Below are 16,551 nucleotides of genomic sequence, written 5' to 3' on the forward strand. Positions count from 1 at the left end.
AATAAAAAAAATCAAGTTATTAAGTATTTAATGATATAGGGTAAAGTAAAAATGCCTTCTTTCGATTGGAGGAATCAAGGTTAATTAATTCCAGCAACATGAAGAATTGGCTGGGAATCATCTCCCTGCATCAGGACAAATCGTTCTCAATGGCCCAACTTCAAACCCGACTCAGATCAAATGAGCTACCCAAGGGAGCAGCATGGAGTCGAAAACCATTTATAGCTTTTACCCAGCTGAGGGAAAAGACTAGCTGGTGTACTAATAGAGGACTAAAATCTATAAGAGTAAAGAAAAAAAAACTCAGAAACAGGCTGGAAAAGTCTAAAACAGGGACCTGGAGAATATACAGTAAATTGCAGTAGCCCAGGTGGCGCAGTGGTAAAGAATCTGCCTGCCAATGCAGGAATCACAAGAGACGTGGGTTCGATCCCTGGGTTGAGAAGATCCCATGGAGAAGGAAATGGCAATCAGCTCCAGTATTCTTACCTGGAAAATTCCATGGACAGACAGGCCTAGCAGGCTACAGTCCAAGAGGTTGCAAAGAATCAGACACAAGGAGCATGCAGCATGTTATGCACAAGATTTAATTAGGAAAAATAAATCAATGCAGTAATACAAAGCAGAGGATACCTGCTCTGCTGCAGCAGTTAAGGACTGGGAACAAAACACCAAGTTCACTGATATAATGAAATCAAATCAAAGTACACAGTGGAAAAAGGGAAGAATTTAAGCCGACTGAAGATGATACTTTAAATAATGTTCTCAGCACCATGCAAAAACCAGAGTCCCTGCAAGGCGTGGATGGGAGGGGAGTTTGGGGGAGAATGGATACATATATATGCATGGCTGAGTCCTTTTGCTGTCCACCTGAAACTATCACAACATTGTTAATCAGCTATACCCTAATACAAAATAAAAAGTTGAAGAAAAAGAATCCATGCAAAAGAGTCCAGTTTGGTTCCTGCCCTTAAGTCCACTCACCAGCTGACTACACAAGATTAACACACATGATTCAGCAGCAAATAATACAAGAAAACATATAATCCCATACTCTGGGGAGGTGCAGATTGTGGGGTGGGGGGCGAGGAAGTCAGAGCTACCTTTAGAAAAGATGGAGTTGGAGGAGGATAAAGGAACCAGGAAAAGACTTGCTGATGAGTTAAGACTTAGCACATGGGCTTCAAACATGACCCATGTTATGTTTGAAGAGTTAAGAAAGCAGTTCGGGTGGAATTAAGAAAAAGCTGTAAGGCAATGGATTCAGCAGAAAGGTCAGGGGTGAGGCTCAGGGACATGCACTTGAGTATTTCCAAGGGATTCAGATACAGGGGCTCCACATACCATATACACTGATCCATAGGATTAAGTCCAAATCCTTACTTGTGCGGCTTTTCCAGTCTCATCTTCCACTTCCAGGACCCAGCCCATCCCCACCGCTGCTCCCATCATTGCCGCATCCTCTATTCCAGGGGTTGGCAAGCTTTATCTGAAAGTGACCAGACTGTAGACATTTGGGGCTTTGTTATTCTTGTTACCCTAACTCAAGTCTTCCACTGTGGCGAGGAAGAGGCCACAGACAACAAGTAAACAAATGGGCATGGCTATGTACTAATAAAACTTTATTTATTCTCCCCCCAAAAAAACTTTATTTACAAAAATAGGCATCAAACTGATGAATGGTTAAGTAAGGTGTGGTATAGCCATATAACAGAATGCTGTTCAGAAATAAAAAGGAATGAAATAAACAATACATGCACAGCATGGATGAACCTCAAATGCATTACATTAAGTGAGAAAGCTAGTCATAAATGTCACCCATACTATGTGATTCGACTTATTTGGAAAATACCCAGAATTTCAAATCTATAAAGAAAGTATATTAGTGGGTGGGAGCATGGGGAATGAGGAATGATTGCTAATGGGCACCAAGTTTCCTTTCAGGGATACTAAAAATGTTCTAAACTTCAGTTGTCACGATAGTTGTACTATAAATATATAAATATACTGAAAGTCATTGACTTGCATGCTTTAAACAGGTGAATTTTACAGTGTGTAAATTATATACATACAAAAACAGGCAACAGTAAGGATTGGGCCCAAAGCCCATAGTTTGCCACTGCCTGATCTGTATGTACATCAGCCACACCACGCACAAGGAAGAACTTCCCTCCACACATGGTTTCGCTCTTCCCTCTGCACATGTTGAAGCCTTCCTTCCCCTCAGCCCAGTAACATCTACTTGACTTTGAAGTCTTTCATTAAATGCTCTCTTCTGAGAACCCCTCCCTCTCCTGCATATAGAATTACCACTCCCGCTGCTGGGGACAAATAATGGTCATATTATTTGTCACACTGTATTAAACTGATTTTCCTTCAACCTGCAGCAATGCTCAAGACATAATGATGAGGAGGAATTCAGCAGAGAGTCTATCTAGTACACGGTAGGTTCTCAATGAATAACTCATTGAATAGGTCTATAAATGAATGAACAAATGAATCAATTATAAGAACATTATTTGGAGAAAAATCATTTTAATGAAGAGGCCCACAAGCTGGACTGATGGAGGAGCCTGGTAGGCTGCAGTCCGTGGGGTCGCTAAGGGTCGGACACGACTGAGCGACTTCACTTTCACTTTTCACTTTCACACATTGGAGAAGGAAATGGCAACCCACTCCAGTGTTCTTGCCTGGAGAATCCCAGGGATGGGGGAGCCTGGTGGGCTTCCGTCTATGGGGTCACACAGAGTCGGACACGACTGAAGTGACTTAGCAGCAGCAGCAGCAGCAGCAGTGCTGATTAGGCCAGTCCCAGCAGACTGGTTAAGGAGCTGCAAGGCAGTGGACAGGAGCATAGAAACTCGGGAAATTTCAGAGGAAGGTCAATAAAACTTGGTGACTGAACAAATACAGGGTTTGAGTGAATAGGTAAGTCCAAGATGGTTCAAAAGTCCCAAGACAGAGGACTTCCCTGGTGGTCCAGTGATTAAGACTCCATGCTTTCATTGCAGGGGTCCTGGGTTCAATTCCTGTTTGGGGAACTAAGATCCCACATGCTGTGCAGACTGGCCAAGGGAAAAAACAACAAAATGAAACAAAAATAAACTGAAAACACACACAGGTGATTTGAAAAAAAAAAAAAAAAGGTGGAAAAAAATGCCCCAAGACAGATGGCAGTGGAACTGTTGATGGGACAAGGAAGTTAGACTGATAAACCAGCATGGGGATAAGGAGAAGACCGGCTTCGGAAGGTACTTACCGTCAATTTTAAAGATAAATAGCATTTGATTGTTTCTTGTGTGCTAAGCATACATGCCAGTCTGAAGGGGGCCATAGAGACGTCTCTCCATCCTCAGTGAATTTTCTAAAGAATTGCCACTATCATCTATTTTACCGAAGAGGAAACTGGGACTCAGAGAATTAAGTAACTCACCCAGAGTCACATGCTTGGGAAGTGACAGAGCTGAGGTCAGCCCTCTATCTGACACCAGGTAGAACCACAGTGATAGCCACTGCTCCACAGCACACCTCAGGCACCTGAGAGTCTGAGGTAAGACGTGAGAGGTTCAGTGTTTTGGAGAGTAGACTGGAGCTCCATTTGAGAAGCCATGAGAGAGTCTGGGGAGTCATTGGCGTGGAGGTGACAATCCAGATCCTGAGAACAGACAAGCCACCACAGGGAGAGTAGACAGGGGAAAACCAGGGCCAAGGACTACAGTTCAGCCAAAACCACTGAGAAAAAAGAAAGAGAAGCTGGGAAAAAAACAGAAAAACAGATGAAAAGGCAGAAGGAGAACCAAGCTAAGGTAATATCCTGAAACCCAGAGAGAGATGCTAGAAGAAGGGGCACAGAAAAAGGAGCTGAGGTGGGGTACAGAGAGGGGAAAGGGGAGGTGGTAGAAAGAACTCTGCAACAGGAGTTGGGGTCCCTGAGGTCCAGTCCAGTCCTGACACCAAATTCTTGTTTGACAGTGAATAAGCCACAGCTTCACTCCCTGGCCCTAGAAGGTGGTTAAAACCAGGTTGTCTTGAGGGCATCTCTCCGGTTCTAGCATCCCATGAGTTGGTTAAAAGGGAATCACCAGAGACAAATTCAGAAAAGCAGAAGTCAGGCTACAGAGAGGAAAGAAGGGGAAGGCAGGAAACACAGACTCACTCATTCAAGGTGTGGGATATACAAGGAAAATAAATAAGATGGTGCAGAGAGGCAAGCAGCAGGGCCAGGTTCATACACAGCCTCTTAACTGAGAAAGGAAAGGAGAATAACTAAACACATGTCTAATTTTCACAGAGATAAAAAAACACAGTGGAGAGTGGAACTCTTGAAAGTAATGGACACTTCTGCAGAATTTGGGTATTTAAGTCAGAGGTATTAGCCAGTAAATTGACATTTTCAAACAAAATGTCAAGAGAGCAAATCAGAAATGGAAAGAAAAAAAAAAGTTGGATATCTGGACACTCAGCAACACACACAAACTGGGCATTTGCCCAACCAGCACATCTGGGTCTCAGATTTGCAAACCTGCTCTTTACTTTGGTCTATTGCTTTTTTAAAATACTCCCCAAAGAGTTCTAAAAGCAAAAAGTCACATTTTCAAATGTGGAGGGTACTCCCAGAAAACATTAGAAACATTTCCTAACAATATTTTGGGGGAAATTACACAATTTTTTAAAAGTCAAGAACGGTTACCATGGCAACAAGGGTATGGGTTGAGGTCATAACCCTAACCTCCATAAAGACCAAGACTGCACCGGTTGGAAAATGCTGCTGCTAGACAAATTTCAGGAGTCAAGGCAGCCTCTCCTCTAGACTGGGGAAGAGGCAATAACAAGAGAGGATTTTTCAATCTGTCAGCTCCCAGCCAGCAAAAAACATAACCAGCATTACCTCATGCTAAAATGGCAGGGTCCAACCAGGCTCAGTCCCTCTGTGGGGCAGGGAGTGCACTTTCTGAGGGCTACGTTACTGCATTTGGACATTACTGTGGTTACAGCAGGGTTTAAGCCATGTGGCTAGCCAGTGTGTCTTATAACTTCTTCACTTCTTGTGTCATAATTGGTTTGCTAAATCCTGATATTTATTAACACTATTATTGCTCTGAATGTGCTTTCCCGTTTTCTAAAATTCCAAGATTGGGTTTCTGGAGAGTTCTCATTTGAGAGTTAGCTGTAGCTTGAGACTGAACATCTTGCCCCAATGTGTTAGAAACCATCGTTGACTAGCAAGGCCAGTTCTACCTGGCCTGCATTGTCTTCTGTTGGAATAGCAGCTGGGTGTCTGGCTTGCCTGGCTGGCGCCATCCCTGCTCCTCTGTCCAGTCCTGGCCTGGCGCCTTCATACTGCCCAGCAGGGTGTCATCATGTAACCTGCATTGAGTATCTTCAAGTGAGGGGGCAACTTATTTTAAATAATGTGGCTGTTCTATTTATTTAGGGCCTCCAATTCTACGTGAAAGCCAGGTTCGGTTGTCTTTCAAGTTAATGAAATAATTTTCCCAGCAACGCTCAAATGAATAGGGGAAGAAAGGAGGAGTGGAAAGAGGGAAAGAAGACGGGACAGAGGAGAGAAGAAAGGGGGAGGGAAAGATATTAAAAAAAAAAGAAAGAGGCAAAGGAGTGTCTTTTGAGAAATGAGACCACTGTGGTCAGGGTAACTTTTTGATAAATCTGCTGTTGGTCTGTGACGAAATGGCCAGTTCAGAGATGACTTTACCTGTCAGGCTGGGGTGACTTCCAAAACAGCTTCCATTTAAACAAACACCAGGCAGTGTTTACACATGGGAAGTGTTTGTTTAGTAACTGAATTTCACCAATATACAGTGTCTGTGTGTGAGGGGTTTACTTTGATGCCTGCTTATTTTAGCACATGCTACATATAAGATCTCTGAAACATAAATAGCCTTGAGTTCGTTTGAGGTTTTTTCCCCAGCATATACATAGGCGTAGCATTGGGAAGTCATTCACAAATAACAGCAGACGAGAAAATGCCCGACCTAAGAGCAGGAATGTACCTAGCGTGCTAGTGTTCATTTGATATTTCTGCTCCCACATGTGTACTCTCCAAAAAACAGTCCTGAAAGTTTCTATCAATTCTTTCAGTGGTGATATGTAAAGGTAAGAAACCCACCCACTCCCCCAGCCCCTGCACTCTTCTGTCCATATTTTAATAACTGAAGGTGGGGGCCAAAAAGAAAGAAGCTGTCCACCTAATATTGCAGAAACAGGGGAAAGATGACAGACAGATAGGTAAGTAGGTTGTGCAGGGATCTCCAATTTAATTCCTAAACTGCCAGATTCCTCAAAGGAAGCAAAAAAGATGTCAAATCAGATGGCAAAGCCCACATACTGAAGCTCCTGTACTTCACTCAGAGCAGAAAGATTGCATGAATGTTCTGTTTTCTCTCCACACAATTTAAGCAAGTTTGGTTACAAGTCATGGATTACTAGCAGAAGACAGGTGAGTTACTGTGTGGAGGCAGTTAAAAGCTTTGTTTGGGGGGAGGAAAATGATCAACTGTGAAAAACAGATGGGAGGTTGGCATTTAGTGCAGGATTAACAGCCACATAGAGTGCAAGGGCTCCTAAGCTCAGTCCCGCATTTTCTAATTACTGACACTTGACATGACAATCTTTTAAGCCAGAAAGGAAAAGTGAGACAATGCTACACACAAAACCACCCTCAGAACTGCCCCAAAGACACAAGGAAGGGGAACAAAAGGAGCTCCGAGCATCAAAAAGAGCTATCAGAAGCCTATGCAGGAAACACAGACTTTCAGTGGGAGATCTGCTGCTCATGGAACAGGTTTAAGTGCGACAGGATGGCCGGTTTCATAGCCAGAGCTAGGTCAGAGCTAAAGATGAAAGGTAAGTGGACTGTGGGGAAAGCCTGGACTGTAGAATCCAACAGAGCGGGGCGGCATATCCAGGGTCTGCTGTGTAACCTCCCTTCGGCCGACAGTGAGAATAGGCAGAGACAACACAGTCCCAGGCAGGTGGCTGGCCCACAGCAGACACTTCAGCATCAGCACGATCATCGCTGTCACTGTTATCCGGGGCCTCAGGGAGCTAAGGCTAATGAATCAGAAGGGCTTCCCAGGTGGCACAGTGGTCAAGAAATCACCTGCCAATGCAGGAGATGCAAGAGACTTGGGTTTAATCCCTGGGTCGGGAAGAATCCCCCAGAGAAAGAAATGGCAACCCACTCCAGTATTCTTGCCTGAAAAATGCCACGGACAGAGGAGCCTGGCAGGCTACATTCCACAGGGTCACAAAGAATCGATTGCAACTAAGCATAGATACACACAAGGGAGCTGTTAAGAGGCAAGCAGAACAGTTTGCATTTTAAACAGGTTCACTTCCTTCTCTTTCTCCCAACTGTGGTCTTTTCCTGCCCTCAAAAAAAAAAAAAAAAACAGGAAAGGAACAACTATATGCCACAGTCCTTAGCGAAGGTCCAAAATAAAAGTGACTTGGAGCCACATGTGTGATTAATTACACATCCCAGTTGGCCCTGCCTACCTAGAAGCCTGGAGCCAAATTTCAAACTCAATCATGCCAATCACATTAACCCTCATGGCTATCAAAGTATATCTTTCTAACAAACTACACTTCTTTGTCCTCATTTTGCATTTCTGCTTACACTGTTGGTATGTCTGCTGTTGTAAGCCCATCTCAAATCCCTTTTGGAATGAAACAGAGAATGATACATAAAAGAATGGAGGGTTCCGAGCTTTCTGACAGGTGTGTGTGTGCTTAGTCGCTCAGTCATGGCTGACTCTTTGCAACCCCATGAACTGTAGCCCTCCAGGCTCCTCTGTCCATGGGGCTCTCCAGGCAAGAATAGTGGAGTGGGTTGCCATGCCCTCCTTAAGGAGAACTTTCGAATCCAAGGATCAAACCCAGTCTATTGCATTACAGGTGGATTCTTTACTGTCTGAACCATCAGGGAAGCGCTGTGATGGGTGAGGATAAATTTATTAAACTTGGCCCCTTTCCCACGACAATGGATCCTCCCAGATCCTCACTCCAGCCTACAGCCATCTCACTGGCATGGCACGCCCATTAACAGTTGCTTCTTTAATGTCAAAACACATACATAAATTTAAACACCCATAATTACTCCCAGAATCTGTTATACACATACATACTGCTAACTAAGGGCTTTTCATAATAAGCAAGCAGTTAGACAAATGGGAATAGAAAAGAAGCACTGCCACAAAAAAAAAAAAAAACAGGTCACCAAAACAATTAGATGATAGGGAGCAAAATTGTTGCCATGCCAGCAACTAATGAAAGTATATCACTGTCAACAAGCAGCCTCTTAGTAGTGCTTCAACCCTTCTTGGGAATCAGGAAACACCCAGAGGGACCAAACTCAGGGGCAGACGCATGGGGTCATCAGGAAAGAGTATGTGTTGGGGGAGGGGTGGCGTGCAGGGGACAGATTTTACTTTGAAGTTAAAGGGCACAGGGAGGATGAAACCTGTGATTTGTTGTTGTTCAGTTGCTAAGTCATGTCCAACTCTTTTGCAACCCCGTGGATAGCAGCCTACCACGCTCCTCTGTCCATGGGATTTCCCAGGCAAGAATACTGGAGGGGGTTGCCATCTCCTCCTCCAGCAAATCTTCCTGACCCAGGGATCCAACCCATGTCTCCTGCACTGGCAGGTGGATTCTTCACCACTGAGCCACCAAGGAAGCCCAAAACCTATGATACATCCCACTTATTCTAAAAGACAAAACTGATCTCTCAGGCCTGTTTACCTTCTTCTGCCCGCCTCTGTCGCCAAAGAGTCTTTTTCCAATTTCCTGTTCACTTCCAAGACTGCTATTTCCAAAGTCGATGATTACAAATGAGAGGTGTGGTCTCAGATGGCAAATACAACTACAGGTCTGTGTTGTCCTGATGAGAATCCAGCAGGGAAGTCAATAGCAAAACCATGCTTCACCACAGACAGCTTTGTGTTAATCATTGTAGCAAGCATGCTTCTGATACAAATTCTCTGCTGGCCTATAAAATTGTTTATCTAACTTAAGTATAACTGTTTCCCCAAATCTTGTCAACCTGCTGCGGTTATTACTTTCAGGTGTAGGCTGTTATATCCTCCACAGAGGAAAAGCAGAAGCCTCTCCTCAGTTGAGGAAACTTAAGGTGCCTGGGAGATAGGAACTTAGTAAAATGTTAGAGAAGGATGATTTATAATAGATCTTAATGCTTATCCTCCACCAATAACAAGCCAGGAGGAGGGGGTGGGGATGGGGTTGATTTAGTAATTGCCTTGCGTTTAAGGAGGACAGCATGAAAAACAACTACCTCGGTCATAGGAGTCAAAGTAATGATGGCTTGGAGCCAGTAGGGCATTCTTTTCTAATTTACAAGCAACAACATTTATCATTTCATCTTGAGAAATATTTGCCCTTAATATTTGGTAGAAACATGCACAAAGGCTGTCTCTGATCCTCCCTCCCATTATTACCACCAGAATCAACTGGCTGTTATTTTTAGCACAGACCATATAAAATAGCATATGTATAAAAATCAAGCTATCTTTAAAAACATCAGAAAGAGTTGGAAAGGCTTAGGTTGGAGGAGGAAGCAATCTTGGTGTTAAAAAAAATAGATACAGTTAAGGTAACTTTTATTTAAGGGAATTAAAACACTGACAAGCTAGATTATTATTTTTTAACAGCTTTACTGAAATAAAATCCACATGCCATAAAACTCACCCATTTAAAGTACAGCTCCATGGCTTTTAGTATGTTCACATTTATTGACATTTATCAATGGTATTTAGTAATATTCATATACAATTGTGGAACCATCTGCTGCTGCTGCCACTGCTAAGTCACTCCAGTCATGTCCAACTCTGTGCGACCCCATAGACGGCAGCCCACCAGGCTCCCTCATCCCTGGGATTCTCCAGGCAAGAACAATGGAGTGGGTTGCTACTTCCTTCTCCAATTCATAAAACTACAATCCAATTTCGGAACATTTTGTCCCCCTCAAAGAAGCTCTGTACTCATACTCAATCAGTCCGCGATTTCTATCTTTTGCCCTTCAGCTCTAAACCACCACCAATTTACTTTCTAGCTCTATAAATTTGTCTACCATGGACATTTCATATGTATGGAATCAGTATATGTCTTTTGTGTCTTTCACTCAGCACAGTGTTTTTAAGGTTCATCCATGTTGTGGCATGGATCAGTATTTCATTCGTTTTTATTGCAGAATAACATTCCATCATATGGATATATATATATCACATTTCATTTATCCATTCATCCATTGACAGGCATTCAGGTTGTTAACACTTCTCAGAGGCATTCAGGCATGCAGGTTGTCCCCATTTTTTGGCTATTATGAATCATGTTGCTATGACATTCGTGGACAAGATTTCATGTGGACGTATGTTTTCTTTTCTCTAGTATATACTCTTAGGAATGGAATTGCTGGGTCATATAGTCTAAATGATCTTTAAAAGCTATTGGCATGGCTGCAGTAATGAATTTCCAGAGTCACACATGAAGAAGGTAAGAGATACTTATTTTTCCTCCTCCATCTTACCATCCATAAACAAATTCTCCTTCATTGTCTCTTTGTCAGGACCTTACTGTTCTGGATTATCCTCGACACTCACTCTGTAGACATAAAATACTCCAGGTCTACCCTATGAGAGCAGTTCAGAACCAGAGAGAATTTCTAAAGCTCACATGTCTTTTGTCTTCTAACAAGATAGAATACAACCATCTAATCCTTAAAGTCCCCCAAAGAAGGGAAGAACGCAGTTTCCCTCAGTTGCCTAGTCTCAGTAATACCTTCAAATCACTGATCCCAAATCATGCATAAACATTTTTTAACCAAGTTTTAGAGACTATCCCCACAGGCCCTCTTTCTTTACTTCCTCACTGAGCATATGATGTCCCTTGATGCCAGATCATTTTACGTATCTTCAGGACAACCATGTCTATTTTTATCTAACACAGTAAATTCAAGTGTGGGAGAGCTCTGCTGTCATTCCTTGAGGTATTTTTCTTTTGCTTCAATAGTCTTATGTGAATCTATTTTCAGAATCAACAGTACCACACAATTTAACATGCAGAATTTCTGCTGTTGCTGCTTTTGTAATAGCTCGGACTTGTTTTTTCTTTCTTGGTTCTTCTGAGACAGCATATATAACATGAGTAATTATTGCTGCTAAAGAACTGCTGGAGTCAGCAGTACCTCATATGAGCTGCACTTCCTCCTCCCCTTCTTCCCTTCCCACCACAAATTCTCCCCCATAAGTTAAAAATTAAAGACGCATTACTGGGATAAAGAAATCTGACCTGAAATATGTGCTGCAGCAACAATGGCAAGCGACCAAGAGTATTAACAATAATTTCCAATGTAGCTGGGAAGGTTAGACGATTCGTCTTTGAAATAAGCCAACTCCACACACTTTCGCAAGATTAAAATCAGTTTGCTTTCCCTTCTGGACACCTCGCCTCCCCTATTCCTACTCCCCCCCCCCGCACCCCCCAGACTGAAGAGTGGTTGAGGCACATAAACAAATGGTTCTGGAAATTAACTTTCTTGATCGGAAACAAGCTCAAAGATAAATTCTGCTCTGCATGAGTTTTTCTACACTTCACTGGGATTGGGGGTTATTGTGGTTTCTCTCTTCCCAGAGAAATAATACCCTAATGATAATATTTCTGACACAGAAGCTTAAAAACAGAAAGAATGACAACTGCGTGTTATCTTCAAAGAAGTAGCATGACCATTATCCACAATGTGGGTCATTTCGGAGCCACAAGACAGAGGAGGCTATTTCACTCTTACGATAATGACCTTGGGCAAGTGAGTTATCATTGCACCTGTCTATAACCTATAAATTGAGGGCAGCAATAGGGCTTCTTGGAATAAGCGTTTGAGTGGTTCAAACAGTGCTGAGGACAGAGGAAATACTGAGTCACTATGAGCTTGGATCATCATCACCACCACCAAGACCATCTTCATCTTTGAGAAGACGCCTGGATAACATAAGGAGCTACCCACCCCAGGGCTTTCATGTGAATATTAACAAGGCACTGCCATCCTTATCCCAGAGTGTTTCCACTTCCCCTGACACATCCTGCAGGAGCAGTAGGCTCACAAGACAAAGCAAAGAAAGAAGAAAGCACAGAAGGAGATGAGAAAGACCTTCTACAATAATAGAAAAATGGCAACATTGTTTTTTCACAACCATGTTTTAAAAGTAAAATTCTCAAAAACATTCTTTCCAATATGGGGGAGGGGGGTGGGCAGGAAAAGTGAAAAGCTGAGAAAGATCTCTAGAGAGAAGTCCTAGAATTGCCCAGTGCAGAGAGCAATCCTTCTGGATTAATTGAAATCCTTCTCTCTCTCTCTCATGTACTTTGTGTCCTCCTCCCCACTTATGTTCATACACGAGCATCCTCATTAAACCCAGAATGGAAGAAGAGGACTCCACATACAGAGAAGTGTCTTTACAAATTCCAAGGGGCAGTGGGTAGAAAGCTGGTACCACACCTACCTCTCTCTGCGGCTGGCCAGGCCCCTGGTCGGCGGCACGGAGGTTCAGGACATGCACCTCCTGGGGCAGCCCCACTGTGCCCCTACTGGCACATCCCGACAAGGCGGTGAAGCTCTCCATCAAGGCCTGGACAGGATGGGAGGCGTTGACGGGCGACAGTTCACACTGGGCACCGGGCTCTAGACCTGCAGAGGGAATCACAAACACAAACACAAACCCTTCAGAGACAGCAGTTTACTGTGGTATGATTAAATTAACTGTTCTGGATGTATAAGCCATGGCCAACCCACCAGAGGTGCCTTTCCAGGTAAGTTGTTTCTAGAAGAAAAGTGAAACTGTTAGTCGCTAGTCGTGTCCAGCTCTTTTGCGACACCATGAACTGTAGCCCTCCAGGTTCCTCTGTCCATGGGATCTCCAGACAAGAATACTGGAGTGGGTTGCTATTTCCTTCTCCAGGGGGTCTTCCTGGCCCAGGGATAGAACTTGGGTCTCCTGTACTGTAGGCAGATTCTTTACCATCTGAGTCACCTGGGAAGCCAAGTTGTTTCTAGAACTAAAAGGCAAAAAAACCTAGTTTACTCTTATAAAACCCCAATCTTAAACTCCTTTTGGATGATTTTGACGTGTATTTGATTAAATTCCCTTTTAGACACACAAGTCACAAATATTTTCTTCTGGATGAAGGAAACCTCCCATCTGACACCTGTGTTCAATTCTTCCTTCCCCTCTTATTCAGAGATAAATGAATTGTGTAAAGTCCAATATTTAATAGGTGTTTAATAGGTATTAAACACCTAAAATTGCACCCAAAAAAGTATAAGAGGCAGATTCTACCTTTTAAGTGCTTCCTCTTCTTAGAGAACGCAAAACAAACTTAAGAACATACAAAAACAAGAAGGAATGAGCAGAGGCAGTTGAGGCCAGAGTAATACAGCAAAGTTTGGGAGAGGTCAGAAAAACCCTCCCAAGAGAAGTGGGATACAAGCAGAGCCTCTGAAAGAAAAAGTAAAGGTCTGATCATACATGGCTGCTGCTTCCTCATTCTCCCTTCCTCTAATCAATCAGAACTGAAATCTGAAATCCATCCATTCCTTCCTACCTCTACTTCCTGTAGCCTTCACTGTCTCTGTCCCTAGACAATTGTGGATATTCCTAGAAGGAGCCTCTGGTCTCAAGCTCTCCAAGCTGCCTTCCACACAAGCATGGTTCACCTAACCCAGCGTGGTCCTTATTGCATTGCACTGTGTGTGCAGTCAATTGTGTTTGACTCTCTGTGACCACATGGACTGTAGCCTACCAGGCTCCTCTGTCCATGGAATTTTCCAGGCAAGAATACTGGAATGGGTTGCCATTTTCTTCTCCAGGGGACCTTCTTGACCCAGTGACTGAACTTGCATCTCTTATGTCTCCTGCATTGGCAGGCAGTCCTCAACCAAATGGGTCATTCGAAATGCAAAAACCTGTCCCTCTCATCCCTGTAGGCATGTCCCATCCCTTAGAGAACTGCTGGCCTATGAATAAAGTCTGTGCTCCTTAAACTTGTATGTAAGGCCTTTCTGGATCTAGCCCCTTCCTATTTCTCCAGCCTTAACCCTCCCCCATCCAAGAACCCCAAATGGCTTCAGTTCAGTTCAGTTCAGTCGCTCAGTCGTATCCGACTCTTTGTGACCCCATGAATCACAGCACATCAGGCCTCCCTGTCCATCACCAACTCCCAGAGTTCACTCAAACTCATGTCCATTGAGTCAGTGATGCCATCCAGCCATCTCATTCTCTGTCGTCCCCTTCTCCTCCTGCCCCCAATCCCTCCCAGCATCAGAGTCTTTTCCAGTGAGTCACCTCTTCACATGACATGGCCAAAGTATTAAAGTTTCAGCTTCAGCATCAGTCCTTCCAATGACCACCCAGGACTGATCTCCTTTAGAATGGACTGGTTGGATCTCCTTGCAGTCCAAGGGACTCTCAAGAGTCTTCTCCAACACCACAGTTCAAAAGCATCAATTCTTTGGCAATCAGCCCTTTTCACAGTCCAACTCTCACATCCATACATGACCACTGGAAAAACCATAGCCTTGACTAGATGGACCTTTGTTGGCAGAGTAATGTCTCTGCTTTTTAATATGCTATCTAGGTTGGTCATAACTTTCCTTCCAAGGAGTAAGTGTCTTTTAATTTCATGGCTGCAATGGCTTAAAGGTCTCCAAACATGATGTTTCTCCAAGTCTTCATTCAAGCTTGTTTCCCTTTCCCAAATTCCTCTTCCATGCTATCTCCACCCCTATAAGAAACATCCCAAACTGAGGAAGATCCTCAGACACTTCCTCTGTCCTCCCATAATTTTTCTGCCCACTTCTGTTTCTTTTCTATGCTGTAACCACCGGTGTATAAATCTGTCTTTGCCAGTCCAGTGGGACATCCCTGACAGCTGTGGATTATCATCCTTGTATCCTCATCATCCATCACAGTGCCTCACATGTATAAGATGCAAAAAAATATTTCTTATATGAATCATTAAGCTTAAAGAAAAAAAAAAATGTCCCCTCCCTGATCAGGGATTAGGGCACCTTTCTGTATGGCGCTAACATGGGAAAGAGACTGCTACACTGATGCGACATTCATTAACTGAATCGATAGGGAGGGACATCCAGAAATAAGGAGTCAGTGATCCTTAAACCTCACACACCTCCGTAAGGTTGGTGTCGTCCTCAGTGAGCTGAGGTGACTGGGACTTAAACATATAGCATTCTAAATCACCACCTTCCAAATGGAACCAAATAAAAGACCTGCATGCACTTCTTGAGTTCTTCCTGACTTCCATACAATAAAAATACTCTAAAGGATTACAGCCCCAGTCTAAAATGCAAAACCAGGCAATCCTTCATCCCTCCTGCTATACTATAAGCAGACACCCTGCCTGGTGTGCCAAGTCTATTTCAGAACTCACAGAAATTATCTAGGCTGATAACAGTTATCTGGTCTGAAGTGAAGTATGTACCTTCTCAAATAATCACTGCCACCCTCTGTATTGCTCTCCTGAGCCCAGCCGTTTTCTGAGAAAGAGAGGTGGTGAAGGAAGCCGTCATAGCAGCAAAGTCAGGAGGTATTAGACATGCAACTCCCTGAAGTCCCTGAGCAAGGCAAAGGGTATTGAGGGGGTGCCCCACCCCTCCTCCAGCCCTTACCAACCACAGTGAGATATCAGGTGCCTTCCACAACCCAGAGCTCCAGAAAGTCTTCTACTCCTACTTAACCCTGGGGACTTGAAACAGCTATTGCTACCCATACTTGTTACCCTTCCTTATTGATTTCATGGCCTCCTGCCATGAATGTGCCATTATCACAAATGAAGAACAAATGAAAATGCTTCTCGGTTCCATTTTTGTATGTATGTGAAAAGCTCTGACTGGGCTGCAATTCCACCCAGAACACATCCGCAAAAGGCTTGCAGTCTGCTTGATTCGCCCTTCTCCTTACCACCCTCCTCTTTATAAACCACCATCACTCATTAAGATCTTCCTTCAGGCTCCACACTGCTCATCTCCACAAAAAACTCACGGGCAACAAATGAAAGGATAAGGTCTTGCCCAGAGAGGAAGGGAATCAGAAGAGGAATGTCCCCAGCACCAGGCTTCCCCAGTGGCTCAAATGGTAATGAACCTGCCTGAAATGGGGGAGACCCAGGTTTGAACCCTGAATTGGGAAGATCCCCTGGAGAAGGGAATAGCTACCCCCTCCACTATTCTTGCCTGGAGAATCCCATAGACAGAGGACCGTAGCAGGTTATAGTTCATGGGGTCAGCAAAGAGTCAGACACGACTGAACGACTAACTTTCTGCACTGAACGTGAGTATGCTTCACCTTAAGAGTGTCTGTTCCCTGTCCTAACAGAGTCCAAAACAAGGCACACCCCCACTGTATAGGCTGCAGCTCGTCATGAGTTATACAAGTCAGTCCAAGGTCAAAGAAGAGAGAAAGCAATGCACAGGGCACACTCTGATCAACTGATGGTTTAGCTGCA

The 16,551-nt window shown here is 43.7% G+C and overlaps 1 protein-coding gene across 2 annotated transcripts in view; it reads right to left on the reverse strand.

The window, feature by feature from the left end:
- Window positions 1-16,551, reverse strand: part of TGFBR3 (transforming growth factor beta receptor 3) — a 210,846-nt gene that overhangs the window by 113,774 nt on the left and 80,521 nt on the right. For both annotated transcript variants that reach the window (XM_055402313.2, XM_055402312.2), the window contains exon 3: window positions 12,534-12,718. In XM_055402313.2, coding sequence (XP_055258288.1) covers window positions 12,534-12,718 — 185 coding nt within the window. The remainder of the gene's footprint in view (window positions 1-12,533; window positions 12,719-16,551) is intronic.

Source organism: Moschus berezovskii, chromosome 4 (assembly GCF_049115385.1).
Source record: "Moschus berezovskii isolate FMDL1 chromosome 4, NW_MosBer_1.0, whole genome shotgun sequence".
Taxonomy (NCBI): domain Eukaryota; kingdom Metazoa; phylum Chordata; class Mammalia; order Artiodactyla; family Moschidae; genus Moschus; species Moschus berezovskii.